Below are 18,108 nucleotides of genomic sequence, written 5' to 3'. Positions count from 1 at the left end.
TTTCTGACCCCCAATAGCTGAGAAACTAGTGAAGAGATTTTCATGTAAAAAATAATGGATAATACTCCTTGACAAATGCAATAACAGAGGTATAAGCAAGATACGAAAAGAGCAAAGCAAAGCGGGTGTGATTAATTCTGCCTGGGACTGTCAGAGGTTTTCTCAATAAGGTAAAAATTGATTTTTTAATTTTATTGGAGTATAATTGCCTTACAATATTGTATTCGTTTCTGCTATGCAACAAGGTGAATCAGCTGTATGTATACATATATCCCCTCCCTCTTACATCTCCCTCTCACCCACCCCATCCCAGCCCGCTAGGTCATCACGGAGCACCAGGATGAGCGTTCCGTGGTTGACAGCAGCTTCCCACCAGTTCTCTCTTACATGTGGTAGTGGATATACATCAATGCTACTCTCCCAATTCGTCCATCCTGCTCCTTCCCCCCTGCCTTGCCCACATGTCCATTCTCTACACCTGCGTCTCTATTCTTGCCCTGCAGATAGATTCATCAGTACCATTGTTCTAGAGTCCTCATATATGCATCAATAGACGTTATTTGTTTTTCTCTTTCACTCTCTATGACAGACTCTAGGTCAATCCACATCACTACAAATGACCCAATTTCATTCCTTTTTATGGCTAAGTAGTATGTAGTATGTCTCTAGACAGAGAAAGGATTCTAGGCATTATAGGTAATAGAAACAGGAAAGGAAGAGAGAAAAGACTCAGTGTTTTTAAAATCCTTTGTTACTGTGAGCATACAGAGAATGAAGTAGGAAGAAAGGCAGGAAATAAAGTAAGAGTTAATGGGGACAGATTATATGGGGTTTTCCATGTCATACTTAAGGGTGTGGACATTATCGTTTGGCACTAGGGAGCCAAAGAAGGTTGTAGGCAGGAAGCAGATGATCCTGCTTATGACTTAGAAATATCACCTTGATGACAACATGGAGATGCATTGGAGCAGGGAAAGAGGAGGGGTACCACTCAAAAGACACTTGAAATATACCAGGAAAAAAACAAGGGGTGGGGGTTTGAAGTAAGGAAGAGACATTAGGAGCAAATTAAGGGGTAGGTGAGGAGGTATTAGGAGGAGAATGGAAAAAGCGTGGTGAAAGGTTGGGGGTGGGGAAAACACAGGGGTGTGGATGGTGAGGCATCACCCAGGCCAGAAACCCAGGGGTGGATCTCCCCTTCACTTGACAGGAACTGCTGGGAAAGGAGTAGTTTCATAGGGAAACTTGGCAAGAGGGAGTACAAGATAGGTTTTGTACCTCTTATTTTCAAAGAAACCCCAGTGGAGAAGGCATTGGAATACATGAGAAAGGACCAGCAATGCCTGATCCCCGAGAGAATCTAGAGACAAAAACTGACAAGTGTCTATTGAACAAGTGGGTCCTTACTTGTCATCTTGGTGCCCCTGCAGAATAGACAATACAAAGGGGAGTTGAAGAATTTGCACCACCTCAATGGCACCCACCCAAGACTGAATGACAACCCTGAGTCCAGCTGTGGGCAGTGCGCTTCCATCTTCCATACCCTCCATGGCAAGCAAGTCACAGCAGTGTGACAGGCTCTTGCATATACCCTGGGCCAGGGACACCACCATGGCTTAAATTCAGCACCAACCAGCCTAATGGAGCTGAGATGACTGGAGTAGTTTGAGTCAAACACTGTTAGATGTTTTTTGTTTGTTTGTTTGTTTTTTTAAGAATTGAGGTACAGTTGTTGGCTTCCCTGTTAGGTCAGCTGGTAAAGAATCCATCTGCAATGCTAGAGATCCCAGTTCAATTCCTGGGTCGGGAAGATTCCCCTGGAGAAGGTATAGGCTACCCACTCAAGTATTCTTGGGCTTCCCTGGTGACTCAGATGGTAAAGAGTCCACTTGCAATGCAGGAGACATGGGTTCGATCTCTGGGTTGGGAAGATCCCCGGGAGGAGGAAATGACAACCCTCTCCAGTATTCTTGCCTGGAGAATCCCCATGGACAGAGGAGCCTGGCAGGCTGTATAGTCCATAGCATCGCAAAGAGTCGGACACGACTGAGCAACTAAGCACAACACAGTTGATTTACAGAGTTGTGTTAATTTCTACTGTACAACAAAGTGATTCAGATATATATATATGTGTGTGTGTATATATATATATATATACATCCTTTTATTTTTTTCATTATGGTTTATCATAGGATATTGAATATAGTTCCCCATGCTGTACAATAGAACCTTGTTGTTTATCCATTCCATGTATAATAACTTAACATCTGCTAAGCCCAACCCCCTCCCCCTTGGCACGTACAAGTCTGTTCTCTGTGAGTCTGTTTCTACTTCATAGATACATCCATTTACGTCCCATTTTAGATTCCACGTATAAATGATATCATATGGGATTAGTCTTTCTCTGTCTGACTTACTTCACTTAGTGTGATCATCTCTAGTTGCATCCATGCTGTTGCAAATGGCATTACTGTGTTCTTTTGTGGCTGTGTAATATTCCACTGTGTATATGCACCACATCTTCTTAATCCATTCATCTGTCAATGGACATTCATGTTGTCTCCATGTCCTCGCTCTTGTAACTCCTGCTGCTATGAACACAGGGGAAGATGATGATGATGATGAGACGATGTTAGGCACTCAGTTGTGTCCAACTCTTTGCAATCCCATGCACTGTAGCCCACCAGGCCTCTCTGTCCATGGCATTTCCCAAGCAAGAATACTGGAGTGGGTTGTCATTCCCTTCTTCAGGGGATCTTCCCAACTCAGGGATCAAACCTGTGTTTCCTGTATTGCAGGCTGATTCTTTACTGTCTGAGCCACCAGGGAAGCCCATAGGAGCCAGATGCACATTCTTTATTTCAGATCTACACTCCTCCCCACCTCTTAAAGTGAGAGCATCAAGGAAGAAGCAGAAAAGTAGGCAAAATGCATATGCGTGACTTTTCAACACAGTGACCCTATTCTGCAAAAGTGCCCAACCCAGTGGCTCTAACTCTGAATTATCAAATTAGATTCCCTTGTCTTGGGCAGGGGTGAGACAGAGAAGGAAAGGTGAAAGGCATTGCTGGCAGGCAGAGGAAGAAGAAGGAACTGTGACCGAAACTCTCAACTGAAACTACTTTCTTCATATTTGTTTAACTTAAGAGTGAAGTCATTCAGTAATGTCCTACTCTTTGCAACCCTATGGACTATAGGCTGCCAGGTTTCTCCATCCATGGGATTTTCCAGGCAAGAATACTGGAGTGGGTTGCCATGTCCTTCTCCAATTGTTTAACTTAAAGTCTTTGTTTAAATCAGGCCAAAGTCCTTTTGTATTCACATTCATAAGAGAAAACAGGCTACGTTAATAGGGTGGTTCATATGAGTTCCATCTGAGATTTCATTGCTGGTGTAATGATGACATAGGACTTCTGGTTTATTGGGAGTTTTGGGGGGTCCTGCCACTCTATTCTAGTCCTTAGAGATCCAAGATCATGTCTCCTTCATCTTTATAACCCCTAGAGTTCTAGAACACATTCTGTGCTTTATACACATTTCTGGTATTGAAACTGATATAGGAAATTGAGAAATTGATAGGCAGAGGCTGAATTCCTTAAATGGGTCATTGGTAGTCCAGATTCACCCCTCCCTTCTGGAATCTAGATAGAGATCCTTGGAGATCAGAGCACAGATGTCATCACAGGGGTCACCAAGCAGAACCACAAGTGTCCCTGAGCTCACACACGTTTCACCGGCCCCAGAGGTAGATTTACTGGGAAGGCAATGGGGGTCCCCCATCTTGCACTGGCAGTATGGGTACCTGGAGGAGCTGGGAATTCTCCAGAGTTCCAGGTGGGAAAGGGAAGCCAGGTTGTAACTGGGAAACATTTCTGTGTTGCCATTTCTGGTCAGTTGACCACGCATCTCAGAAGACTTGAATCACTCCAGGTCACAAGGGTAGCTTAGATTCAAATGGAGATCTCCCTGGCAGCTCCTGTCTCTCCCTTACATCACATCCCATCCCAGGCTCTCTCCAGGCCTCAGGGGGAGAGCAAGTCCCCCGAGAAGTACAGCGGCTATGATCAATTTGCAAGAAAGAGGCTTGGGGGCCTGAGGTGCTATGTTAGCCTGCTGCTCTCAAAACACAGCAGCCTGGAAGATCAGCTTCCCTCGGGATATCCTCTTTTAAATTCCACCAAAAAAAAAAAAATTTTTTTTTTTTTTTTTTTTTTTTTTTCAGAAAAATTGCTTGCATAGAGAGGGGGATGGATGAGCTTCTATATAAGCATATTTATATCCATAGATATTCCATGCCATAGGCGGTATAAATCCCAGAGAGATGTCAGCAACTCCATGCTCAGATGGGAAACTTAAGGAAGGCTACAGTTACTAGTATTTCTTAAACATACTCAAAAAAGAAACTACACTCCCAGACACACACACACACTCTCTCTCTCTTTCTTTTTTTCCACTCTCTTTCTCTCTGTCTCTCTCGCCCTAGCTCAGGCCTGCAGAGGAAAAACAATCTACTCCTGTCCAACTCATCTGGGTCAGGCAGACCCTTATCCCAACTTTCACTGCAAGAAGAGTTCTCTGCCAAGTTGCCATGTATCTCTCTTCAGCTCCACAATCCTCAGGATAAAAATCTGTTTGGCTTTTTTTTTTTTTTATGTGGCTCAGAATAGTTTTTTCTCTACTCAGATCATTTAGCAACATTCCTTCTTCCACCAATCTCTCCCCTGTCGAGTACCTCCCTGTCACAGGCATCTCAAAGCTGGCCAGGGTTCTTCCAGGCCCCAGGGCATCTCTATTCCCAAATCTCCCTCCCCTTGACCTCTTTTCATTGAAGATCAGGAGCCTGGGGTTCAACCAAGGACAAGAACATGCTGGTAGGGAAAGTGGTCACTTTGTGTCACAAATAACATAATGCCACTACCCCCTATGTTCACATCTTAACCCCAGGAATCTATTTTCCATCACATAGCGAAGAAGAGTTAAAGAATGCATGTGGGGACCTCCCTTGCGGTCCAGTGGTTGACTCTGTGCTTCCAATGCAGGGGGTGTGGGTTTGATCCCTGCTTGGGGAACTAAGTTCCCACATGCCACATGGCATGGCAGAAAAATGAAAAATAAATTTTTTGTTTGCTTCCATATTTATTTCCTTTTAAAATGAATTATATTTGCATGCTCTTTACCTATTTTTTCTTTTTTCAAAAAAATATTTTTAATTGAAGGATGATTGCTTTACAATATTATGTTGGCTTCCAACATACATCAACATGAATCAGCCATAGGTATACATATATCCCCTCCTTCCTAAACCTGCCTGACACCTCCCACCCCATCCCAACCCTCTAGGTAAAATTAGATAGCCAGTGGAAATGTACTATATGATGCAGAAAGCTCAAATCCAGTGCACTACGATAACCTAAAAATATTTTTTAATATTATATAATAAAAAGATGCAGGTGGAATTAAGATTGATAATCAGCTGACCTTACCACAGGGTTTATCCAAGGTGGGCCCAGTATAATCACAAGGACCTGAAACGTGGACGAGGGGGACAAAGGGGAGAGGGCAGAGCCATCTCACGTGAGAATAACTGGGCCCATCAAGATGACTTTGAACCTGAAGAAGCCACGAGACATAAAACATGGGCGCCCTCTAGAAGCTGGAAAGGGCAAGGAAACAGTTCTCCCCTAAATCTTCCACAAGGGAAGGTGGTCCTGATAAGACTGGAAGGTCAGCCGGGTGACACCCACTGTGGACTTGTCACCACCAGAACTGCAAGATAATAAATCTGTGTTACATTAAATTACTCAAGGGGTAATTTATTCTAGCAAGACTAGGAGACTGAGGTCTTCTGCAGGGGCATGTGGCACAGAACCTGAGCTGCTCGTGAGCTCATCCTTGGAAAACAGGCCTCCAGGGACAGGACCCTATTTCCAAGAGGAACAAGGACCCGACTGCTCTGCCTCTCTGATGTGTCAGGAGTCAGATGGTTTATTCCAGAAGATCTCAGTTATGCAAACTGCTGGTTGGATCCCAAGGACCCGAGCATATGGGCAAGGCCCAAACTCAGAACATTACAGGTTGTCCCAGGAGGTATGGTCGCATCAGGTCTTCATCTGTCACCCACTTATCTTGAAAGGGTTTTGCGCTCTAAGACAATAAGCAGGCATGTATATAAGTAACAGATGCTTACTTCGAGGCCCACATGCATAGAACGTTGCAGATAAATTTAACCCAACGCTGTATGTGTATATAGTTTAGTTTTTATTTTCTGTGCTGCTAACAATTAAGCAAACTTCTTCAGGTCTTGAGAGCAGGTTTCATTTACAGAGGCGCCTAGCACACCTGGCACATTCTGGATGCGCAATCCCTCGGGGTCGGATTCGAGATGGATTTGCCCCTCAGGAAGGAGGGACTCCCTCCTGGGAAAAGTCAGTCTTTCCAACCTGAACCCAAACCCAGGTCCGACATCCCTCTGCTCCTGAGACTCTCCCTCCTTGAGCCCCGCCCAAGGGAAGGAAGCTCTTCAAAGGGCTTCCAACTCTTGCCTCTCCCCCTGGAGGGAGAGCATTGAGCCCCGGCTGGATCTGCAGTCATTCTGACTCCTAGAAAAATGAAAGGCGTTTCGTTTTCTCCGTGGACGTGTGTCCAGGTTTGATACGGGAACTGCGGGATGTTTGTTTGGTCTCTGCCTCTGCAGACGGGGAGAGAACGTGAGGACCCTGGGAACGCTGGGATCCTAGGTTATTTGTCAGAGCTCCGTGCGTCCCGGGAGCGCGGGAGCGCAAGTGTCCCCCTGGGGTGGGACACACACACCGCCTACAGCACCCCCCCCACCCCCGCCCCGCCGCCGTCTCCCAGGATGCGGGCAAGGAAAGCCCCCTCTCCGGGGGTCCCCACCCTCCCACCTGGCCCGCCCACCTACGCGCCGGGCGCCGCGCCCCTCCGCTCCCCTCCTCCCCGGCTCCGCCCCCCGCCCGCGCCCCCGCATCCCGGCCTCCCACCCCCGCGCAGCCCGAGTCCAGACCGGCTCCCGGGATTCCGGCGGCTGAGAGTCCCGGGCGCCGCTCGCTCCTCCTGATTGGTTGAGCTCCTGTCAGTAGTAAAAAAGGATCAGATAGCAAACTGGGGACCTTCATAAAGGCGTGGTGGGGATGCTCGAGGAGCGGGCAGCCTATGACATCAGCCGCGCACGCCTGGGATGCCCGCGGCGCCCGGCCAGACCCCGAGGAGGCGCAGGGTCCTGCCGGCCGAGAGCGCAGTAGCCCCGCTGCGGCGAGGGGGGAGGCCGCCGCTTTCCGGGGACACGGGTTTCGGTCCCTGGCTGCCGCTGTACTCCTACCCAGGGGAGCTCGAGGAGAGTTGGATGAATTCTGGGTTGTTCACTGCGGTCAGCTGAGCTCCCGGGAGCCCGTTCCTGGTGGACATCAGGGGGCGTCTGGCTAAGGGACCAGCGGCTCTCTGAGAATCAACTCAACATGACACTCCTGGGGTCTGAGCACTCTTTGCTGATTAGGACCAAGTTCAGATCAGGTAGGGCGAAGACACTGAGCGTTCCTTCTTCAGCTCTTCCTCCTCTTCTACGTCTCAGCTGCACACTGCTTTCCAGTGCACGTTTCAGAGCCCGCCTTGGCTCCTGCACCTCTGTCCCCCAGAAGCACATTTGGGAAGTCAAATATTTTATGAGCCTGGGTGGTGGGGCAGGGGGGTGGCTTTCATGTCTTCTGTTGTCAATGCTTTGAGCCGCAGAGCGTGGTTTGGTTTGTGAGAAGGCCAATCCTTTTATTTTTGTCTCTGTATCTGTGTCTAGAAAAAAAAAAAAAATTAGTTGGGGGGGGGGGGGGGGGGGGAGGGTGCATCCAAAAAGGAATAACCTTGAAAATGAGCTCATGGGGATTTCAGGTTTGAGAGCTGAGAACTGTGAGAAGATGAACCTGGCGCTGGACATTACATACAGGAGCCACTTCAAATGTAGCTAATCCAAACAAATGTATTTCCCAAAAAAAGTCACTTGGGGAAAGTAAAAATAGCAAATTTGGAGCGCACCAAGTATTCAAAATGACATCACTGTAGGGAAAAAAAAAAGTCTAGTGCCACAAATATTTTTTCCCAAACCATCTGATATTTATAAATGGAGACTTTCCCCCAAAATTTCTGTCCCGATAGAGAAACTTCTCCACGGACACTAAGGGAAGGTGAGTGGGGGAGGAGACGGGGCCTTTAACCGCCCCACAAACAGGCCGCTGCGTGTACTCGCCCCTGGAAGATATTGGTGTGCGGGTCTGTACACCGAGACAGGGACAGTTCTTCAGTTCTTTCTCAGCAGCTCTGTGTAGAATATTGGTTTTAGAAAAGTGCTGACAAACCGCTCAATAAATGGTACAGCTTCTACCTAGAAGATGCCATGTCTGCATGCTCAGTCGCTGCAGTCGTGACTGACTGTTTGCAACCCTGTGGACTGTATCGCGCCAGGCTCCTCTGTCCATGTGATTCTCCAGGCAAGAATACTGGAGAGGGTTGCCATGCCCTCCTCCCAGGGAATCTTCCTGACCCAGGGATGGACCCCCACACCTCCTGCATTGGGAGGCCCGGGTTCTTTACCACTACTGCCACCTGGGAAGCCCAGAAGATGCTGTGAGTTACTTTAAACTGTGATGTGAACATTTCCCATAACAGGTGTTATAAGGATGCTGGCATAGTTCGCTAAGTTTTCCATAGCCTTTCTACATGGGACCACTCAGCATGTCACTTGGAAGGAGGTTACAAAAAAGGAGAAGAGTGGATGCTGTAAAGTAGGGCCCTCTGGGACCTCCTTAGGTGCGCCTGGCTTTTAGATGTCTGTGGGATCCCATGGAGATTTTCTGTGGCTCTGTACTGTCAAAGCGAGATAAAAACTTGAGAACTTGGGCTCAAGACAAAGCGCCCTGAAACAAGACTCAGCGCCCTGAAGATCCGGGGCGAGTCTGCGAGGCACTAGGTTCTGCAGCGAAGTAATCCATCCTTTCCGTGGTGAGGTGAGGTGCTTGGTCCGTTAATCCACTAGAGACACAGAGACACGGCCACCACTTCGCAATTTGGTCGGGACCGCAGGGCAACACTGCCACCTTTCTGAAGAACAGAGGATGTGAGTTTGTTCTGTGAGAAGCTCCACACATTTCCGTCGCGCCCTCACCAGTTCCCTGTAGGGCCGGGGGAGGGCCTGGTTTGTCTCTGGATGGATTTGGGGATGTACTTGATAGTGGAATTTTGAAACAGGCTTGTCAAGCGATGCTTCCTTCAGCTGCAGTGCAGAGGAGAGGCAGACGGTTCTCCCAATTCCTGCCTTAGTGGGTTGGTAGAGTCCTGTGTCTCCCAGGCAGATCTTGCAGACCTGGACCCTGGAGCTTCTGAGAACTCCAATGGCAGCCTCACTTTTGTCGTTCTTGGTTTGTTTGTTTGTTTTAACTTGGACATGCTTTTGTGTCACAGAAAGTGTTGCTTTGGGAAAACGTGCTATCAAAGCAGACAAAGGCAGGCTTAATCTTCTACTTTCGATAAACAGAAACAGAGGGTCTGAAAATGGACAAAGTGGTTTGGTCATCTGAGATGTTAGGAGTTGATGATGTCTTGAAAGATAGAGACGAAGACAAACTGAATGTAAAACTAAGTAGACATCATTTTTCTTATGTGATTATTCTTCCTGGAGATCATTACTGCTGAGCTGCAGGAACACAGAAGTCTGGCTGGCAGCTTGAGAGCACAAGGGCCTCTTCAAGAGTCCTCGGTTTACTTTATGGCTAACAATGGATCAAGAAGCCTCTTCTCTGTTTTGATTTCTCTCTCTTTCTCTCTTGTTTTCTTTTTTTTTTTCCTTCTCCTTTTCTTTCACAAACTGCTCAAAATGTAAACTCATAAAACTCTATCTCACTGCTAATGTTTGCTTTGATAGTAGATTCTGGTGTATTTCATTTAAAATGTTTCAAAAAGCAGGAAACAAAATTGTTCTCTGATCATAGTAAGCTGGTAGGACTGGTTTATAAGGGAGCAGATAACTGTTTCCACTCTGAAACTAACATTATGGTAACCGTTTCCAACTGACTTTCTATAAACTGTATTTGAGTGACCTTGTTATTGAACTACAAAGTCTGCTACCGGAGCAATACGCATGAAAGTTTACATGGACAAACATGTTTAGTGATCTAAATTCATCCTACTGGAATGCCAGACTCCCTGGGTTTTTAGCAGGTACCTGTTCTTATCAGTTGTGTAACCTGAAACCTTAGATAAATTACATAATTTTCTCTGTCTCAATTTGTTTTATTTGAATAATGAGAAGAATCATAAGATTGTTGTGACAAATGTGGTAATACAAGTAGAGCATTAAAAAAAAAATGCCTGGCACTTAGTAAGCCCACACAAAAAAATACTGTTCTATTATTCATATTCATTTACAGGGTGGTCCTTGGTTTGACATTTCTTCCCTGTGACTCTTGGTTGCTTCATCTGTAAATGTCTAGGCTAGGCTCGGTGATTTCTCCCACCCTTGAGAAACATTTTATGGTTCTGTGAAAATGCGAAGATTTGGAATAAGTAAAACTGTGATTGGGCTGTGTGTCAGTTGGGCATACATCATAGGCAGTTTACTTACGTGCAGTCATTTTAGTGTTTTTGAATTAACCACATTTTATTGTATTCCATCTTCTAGTTATGTCGATATCTGTAGTCGGTATCACTGTTGATAATTTTCCTCATTACCATAATCCTCTGCCAGTAAGACACAAGGACCCATATGTGTGCACACATGCATACACACACACACACACACACACACCATGCACAAAGGATTAAAAGGAGAGAGAGGTCCATTCGTGGGTTTCCCTTTTAAAGAACTATTGTGTTTCTTTTGCTTTGTTCTCTTTTTCTCTTCTTCCCAAACAGCTCATACCAAGGTGGACTCTGGTTTCTGCCATGACCTTGACTCTATCCCCCAGAAATTTAGGGTTGTCAAGATTTAGCAAATCAAAATGCAAGATGCCTAGTTGAATTTGAGATAAGCAGTGATTAATTTTTTAGCCTGTTGCAATATTAGGAGCATACTTTCACCTACACTAGACATTCTGCATTTTCTGTGGTAGCTGGGCTATAAAACTATGTATATCACCAAATTTAATTGGTCTCTTCAGATCTCTCTCTTTTTTTTTAATCTACAAAATAGAGGATTTGAGTGGTTCATCTTTGCAGTTAGTTTTTAAAATTTCCCGAATGAATAGCCTGAGTACTTTTGTAAAGTTTTGGTGACTATAATCTTCATAAAAGCATCACTATGTCATTTTTTAACTGTCATATCCTTGGGGAACCAGACATAGGGTAGATGTTCAGTAAGTTTTTCTTGCGTGGATTGATGAATAATTCACACCTGCCATCTTTATAATTTGCTGGTTTCGTTCAGTCACTAAATCGTGTCTGACTCTTTTGTGACCCCACGGGCCGTAGCCCGCCAGGCTCCCCTGTCTATGGGATTTCCCAGGCAAGAATACTGGAGTAGGTTGCTATTTCCTTCTCCAGGGGATCTTCCCAACTCAGGGATAGAACCCACGTCTCCTGCTTTGGCAGGCGGGTTCTTTACCACTGAGCCACCAGGGAAGCCCTGACTTTATGATTAGCCCATTATTATTCTAAGATTATTCTGAAGGCAGTCTTTTCAATTGCTTCATATATTCAGTGTTCTTTTCATAATTTGGTATTTTGCGAGAACAAAACACCATAGCCTGGGTAGCAAAACAACAGACATTTATTTTCTCTGGGGGCTGGAAATCCAACATCACCATCATGGTAATTTTCTGGTCGGAGTTCTCTCCCTGGCTTGCAGACGGTCGCTTTCTCACTGTGTCCTCACATGGCAGAGGGAAAGATAGGCGGATAGACAGCAAGCGCTCTGATCTCTTCTCACAAGGACCCTGATCTCATCACAAGGGCCCCACTATCGAGTCCTCGTCTAAACCTAATTATTCCCAAAGGCTTCATCTCCAAGGACATCCCTGATGGTCCAGGGGTTAAGACTCCAGTCTCCCAATGCAGAGGATTCTGGTTTGATCCCTGGTCAGGAAACTGGATCCTGCATGCTGCAACTGAAACCCAGCCAGCCAAATAAGTAAAATAAATAAACCAAGTCTGTAAAAAAAAAAAAAAAAATACTATCACATACGGAGGTTAGGGCTTCAGCATGTGAATTTGGTATGTGGTGGGTGGATGGGGGGCACAGTTCAGTCCATAAGAACAGCTAAGGTCACATACTCATAGGCCCCAGGGGTTAGGATATGGACATCTTTGGGGAAGGAAACATTATTCTGCCTTATGACAGTAGCGGCCACTATGCCATTCCTCACTGTAACCCCTCCACATGCCTGTGTCCTACAGACTGTTCTTCAGCCCTTTTCCCTGCATATGGATTATCCAGCCTTAATCCCATTGTTGTCCACAGGGTAGTCCCCAGAAGACTCATTTCATAGTATGTTAAAGTTGTTCAGCAGGAAATTTGAGGGATGCAAGGACTTCCTTGGTGGTCCAGGCATTAAGACTTCACCTTCTAATGCAGGGGGTTCGGATTCGATCCCTGGTTGGGGAACTATGATCCCACGTGCCTCTCAGGGAAAAAAAAAAAAAACATGAGACAGAAGCAATATGGTAACAAACTCAATAAAGGCTTCTAAAAAAAAATAGCTCACATCAAAACCAAAAAATGGAAAGAGGGAACAGAGTATAGTGAAAAATTAAATTGGATTTTTAATTGCAGAATTTCTGAAGACTTTACTATTTCTAATGTCAGTTATGAGCTTCTAAAAGGCAGTGATTCCCAGGCATGTTTCACCTTTATTCACACAGCACCTCGGAGGGCAAGTTTAGCTGGACAGACACATCATGGAAAATTTTTTCTGGACAGAGAGCCTCACAGTTTCCGAGCGTGATTTCTCTAACGGGGTTAATCTCTACACATAGGTCGCTGACAGGCCCTCCGCACCAGCCAGGTGTAAACTCTGATGCTTTTCCTTCCCCCACCTCACTCCTCAAACCTCGGTTATTTATTGTCACCAGTGCCCCATCCTAGGACTATCCATCAGAGGCTTATATATAATCCCTGTCCCCTAGGAGCTACAGGCCACCTGGAAAGTGCTGAAAAATGCTATATGAGAGTTACATATTTATGCATTCATTCAACAGACATGCATGAATACCTCTTTCCTGTTGCCCTTATACTGGAGGCTGTGTTAGAAGCTGGGGGTCTGTTTGGGGAGCAAAAAAGACCTAGCCCATGTCCTCACATGGGATGTTAGAGCCAACCCTCTAATTCTCTGTGTGTGATTCCTTTAAGCTGTGCTGTCTAAAAGCCCATGTGACAACACAATTAACTGGATCCTAGAAGACAAGTGTATTTCAAGTCCTAAATAGGAATTTAAAATCTTTTATAAAACTAGAGGGGGAGGACTTCCCTGATAGTCCAGTGTTTAAGAATTCGCCTTCCAGTGCAGGGGGACGTAGGTTCAATCCCAAGTCAGGGAACTAAGATCCCACATGCTGCAGGGCACCACAACCAGAGTGAAGCTGGTGCAACACAGCCAAAAATAAGTAAATAAATAAATTTTTTTAAAAAGCTAGAGGAATATTCAGTCAGGCCACCTGCCTGAGACCATTACTTTCACCTCATATACTCAGGGGCGGTTGGCTTCCCTAGCATCTTCATTACCATGGCAACACTCCCAAATTCCCCTCCACACCTAACCATCCTTTTTATTATCCATAGCTCTAACCGCTACAGCAGACACTAAACTTTTTACTTGGTTATTTGTTTATTTGTCCACGAGGGCAGGAATTTTTGTTTGTTCCTTCATTTTCACTGCTTTCTTCCCTGGCACCGAAAATGGTGATGGGCATAGATTAGGCACTGTTAAAAATGCCTTGAATGAGTACATTTTATTTTCCTACCAAAGACTATTCAGAAACAATAAAAGTAAACAGGGTATGTTTTTATATATTTTTAGGCATATTGGTGTCAAGGGTAGGGGCTTAAAACTAGAACAACAAAAAAAAGAATGAGTGGATATAAATACAGAATTCTGAAAAGTAGTTGCCTCTGGAGTGGGAGACACGGGGAGAGTAGATACGCATGTGGTCCAAGGGAAGAGAAAGGTTATCGTGATGCTGGTTTTAGCTTGATTGGTGGTGACATGCACGCTGATTATTAAGGAAATGAATTAAATTGAAAGATGCTTGCTTCTTGAAAGAAAAGCTATGATAAACCTAGACAGCATATTAAAAAGCAGAGACATCACTTTGCCAACACATGTCCATATAGTCAAAGCTATGGTTTTTCCAGTAGTCATGTACAGATGTGAGAATTAGTCCATAAAGAAGGCTGAGTGCTGAAGAATTGATGCTTTCAAATTGTGGTGCTGGAAAAGACTCTTGAGAGTCCCTTGGACTGCAAGGAGATCAAACCAGTCAATAGTAAAGGACCTCAACCTTGAATATTCATTGGAAGGACTGATGCTAAAGCTGAAGCTCCATACTTTGGCCACCTGATGCGAAGAGCCAACTCACTGGAAAAGACCCTGATGCTGGGAAGGACTGGAGGCAAAGGAGAAGAGGACTGCAGAGGATGAGATGGTAAGATAGCATCACTGACTCAGTGGACATAAATCCGAGCAAACTCCAGGAGACAGTGAAGGACAGAGGAGCCTGGCATGCTGCAGTCCATGGAGTCGAAAAGAATCAAACACAACTTTGTGGCTGAACAACAACATTCATGGGTCAGTGATGACAATGTGACCTGTACTAAGGATAATAATGAATCCAATTTAATGTACCTGGGATCTTTGGAAAAATGAAAATGTGAGTTTTTTAAGACCATAAAGAGTGGCCTTCCTCTTTAATCTGCTACACTGCACGATAGACACAGTAAGATTTTGTCAAATTGGACTGAACCAAATTTAATGGCTTCTGATCTAATTGAGTTGAACTGGACAATTAATAGAATTGCATGGCAGATGTCCAAGTGCTCAACTGGAGGGATAGGGTTTCATGTACCTCAGAAAAGCCGAACCTGAATAGGAGGTGTTGGAGCATAACGTGGTCTTTCATCTGCTTCATTCTCATGTAGCACGAGCTCACTGGTCCTCTATCGGATAGTGACTAGCTGTCTTGCATCTCTGCCTAGATCAGAAAGGTGAAGTCAGCAAGTGTGTTTCCCAGGTACCAGCCTTTGAAGTCTCATGCCCACTCTCCAGTGGGTAGAACTTAGACCTATGCAGGAGCCCACACACCCACTCTCTGACTCACAATCTTGGGAAAGTCAGCTCAGCTCACTGGGTACCTGTTTCCATGCTGGCAAAATGGTTCCTACCATTTGTGAGGGAAAGACCTTCGTAGAATTACTGAGGCTTTCTCTGCATTCCCCATGTGAGAAGGGATTACTTGATCTGGTGGCTTGTGAATTGCACAAGAGAGAGGCATGGAATGGTGAGTTCGATAGACATACATAAGATTTTTTTTAATTAGTTAATTTTGGGCTGCACTGGGTCTTTGTTGCTATGCACAGGCTTTCTCTCGTTGCAGCGAATGGAGGCTACTCTCAAGTTGTGGGGATGGGCTTCTCTTTGTGGGGGCTTCTCTTGTTGTGGAGCACAGGCTCTAGAGCGAGGCTCAGTAGTTGCGGTGCATGGTCTTAGCTACGCCATGGCATGTGGAATCTTCCTGGACCAGGGATTGAACCCATGTCCCCAGCATTAGCAGGTGGATTCTTACCACTGAACCACCAGAGAAGTCCTAAATATGATTTTTAAGACATCAGCACAACCATTAGCCAAATAACAAATTTTTGCAGTCTTATGATTTAAGTACTCAGATTTTCAGCTTTATTGAGCAGAGATCATTTGTTTAAATCAGTGATTTGCAGCCATTTCCATCCTGACATCATCCAGAATAGCTGGTAAGTCAAGCTTTACTTAACTAGATTTGAACTGCTTAAAAAAAATTTTTTTTTCTGTCATACTGCATGGCTTGTGGGATCTTCGTTCCTTGACCAGGAATTGAGCCCACACCTCCTTCAGTGAGAGTGCAGAATCCTGACTGCTGGACCACCAGAGAATTCTCTGAATTAATATTTTTAGGTAAAAAACAAGGATCTCCAAATTTTGTTACAATAAGATGTATCATTTATTCCCAGAAATTTAGAATAAATAAAGCTGATTCCCGACTTTAATTTTTACAGAGTATAGCAAAGTGCTCCCTGGAACCACTGAAGAAAGAATCATTTCTTTCTTTTCTCCTGTTGGTTGAAGGAAGATCAATTCTTCTATTCCCCTATAGATACTACTAGAATACTTCTCTTACATTTCAGCCACTCCAGTTGATGTTTGCTGTATTCAGATACCTTAGATCATTAGAGAAAGCAATAGGATTCGAGCAGTAGAAGCAGTGGATTAAGCCACTGTAACATTGTAAAACGTATTTATTGGGTCCCCCATCTAGAACCTCAGTCATCACTGGGTATGTGTAGCAATGGTCAGTGATTACAGCCTCTCAAATTCGCAGTATGTCTTGCCTAACATCTCCATCTGAACTGCCTCTCAAGTACATTATCCAGCCCTCAATCTGCGTCTCTTTCCCCTTAGACTCTTAAATGGTACAAAGGCATCAGGTCTTTCTCATTAAATATAGTCCAGTAGCCCCCAGGAATGTCCCTATTCCACAGATAATGACTGGAAAATACCCCATAAGCAGCTTTTCACTTTCCTATTTCCAGGAACTCTCCTTTCAGGAAGTCGTTCAATTTTGTTGTCCTCACGACTGGTTGGTCTGGCTTCTTATCCGAGGTAAAGTTCCACATGGAACTTTTTGATACTCAGTTTTACAGAGAGTAACTGATGAGACATAAAATGTTAGAAGACTATTTTCTTTAAATTTATTTATTTTTATTTTTATTTTTTTTTGCAAAAAAATTTATTTATTTTTAATTGAATTTATAGAATCATGTTGGTTTCTGCCAAACATCAACATGAATCAGCCACAGGTATATTATGTCCCCTCTCTCTTCAACCTTCTTCCCACCTCCCTAGAAGACAGTTTTAAATTTAGTGCCCTCCCCAAACACACAGAGAAATGTCAGTAAATGTTATATATTATCTCATTTCTTGATCAAATGGCAATTAAAAAGCATTCTTTTATTTTTTGTATTTTTAAAATTTTTATACAATGTTTAAGTTACTTTCCATTTATAGTTATCACAAAATGTTGACTATATTCCTCATGTTGTATAACACATCCTTGAGCCTATTTTATACCCAGCAGTTTGTACCTCTTAATCCCCTACACCTATACTGGTCCTCTCCCGCTTCTCCACTGGAAACCACCAATTTGTTCTCTATTTATGTGAGTCTGCTTCTTTCATTGTTATAATTTATGTATTCTAGCTTGTTGTATTTTTAAAATCTCACATATCACTGGTATCATACAATATTTATCTTTTTTTATATGTCTTATTTCACTTAACATAATGCCCAAGTCCATCCATGTTGCTGCAAGTGACAAATTTTCATTCTTCTTTATGGTTAAGTAATATTCCACTGTGTGTAAATACCATGTCTTCTTCATCTATTTATCTTTATCCAGGTGTTGATGGACACTCTGGTTATTTCTGTATCTTGGCATTTATAGATAATAATATTGTGAATGTTGGGGTGTGTGTATCTTTTCAAATTAACATTTTGTTTTTTTTTTTCTTTAATGTATACCCAGGAGTGGAATTGCTGAATCATTTGGTTGTTGTATTTCTAGTGTTTTGAAGAACTTCCATACTATTTTCCACAGTGGAGGCATCAATTTATATTCCCACCAATAGTGCATGAGGGTTCCCTTTAAACAGAAACTACTTTGAAAGTTGAAATATTTTAAACTCAGCAAATTAGGGATCAAAACATACCAGAAACTACCAGAAGTGTTCAAGCATAGAACAAAGTCTAAAAAGACCCATTCTCAGTGATGATCTCCGGGTATCTAGACAATAAGTAATTTTTAATTTTTCTTATATTCTTTCTTATATTCCTATATTCCTTATTTCAAAGATCTATTCAGTGTCTCCTG

General features: G+C 44.0%; 1 protein-coding gene across 7 annotated transcripts in view; it reads left to right on the top strand.

The window, feature by feature from the left end:
• Positions 1-6,297: 6,297 nt before the first annotated feature.
• MYOCD (myocardin) overlaps positions 6,298-18,108 on the top strand; it is a 90,373-nt gene continuing 78,562 nt past the window's right edge. For 3 of the 7 annotated variants that reach the window (XM_044939245.2, XM_006054524.4, XM_025280529.3), the window contains exon 1: positions 7,099-7,527. In XM_044939245.2, coding sequence (XP_044795180.2) covers positions 7,473-7,527 — 55 coding nt within the window. In that variant the 5' untranslated portion in view covers positions 7,099-7,472. Of the gene's footprint in view, positions 6,647-7,098; positions 7,528-18,108 lie in introns of those variants that run through there. The other 4 variants (XM_044939247.2, XM_044939246.2, XM_006054523.4 and 1 more) reach the window with 2 other exon arrangements.

The sequence above is a fragment of the Bubalus bubalis genome, chromosome 3 (assembly GCF_019923935.1).
Source record: "Bubalus bubalis isolate 160015118507 breed Murrah chromosome 3, NDDB_SH_1, whole genome shotgun sequence".
Classification (NCBI taxonomy): domain Eukaryota; kingdom Metazoa; phylum Chordata; class Mammalia; order Artiodactyla; family Bovidae; genus Bubalus; species Bubalus bubalis.
Note: the sequence above shows the minus strand (reverse complement) of the source record. Positions and strands in the feature narration are given on the sequence as shown.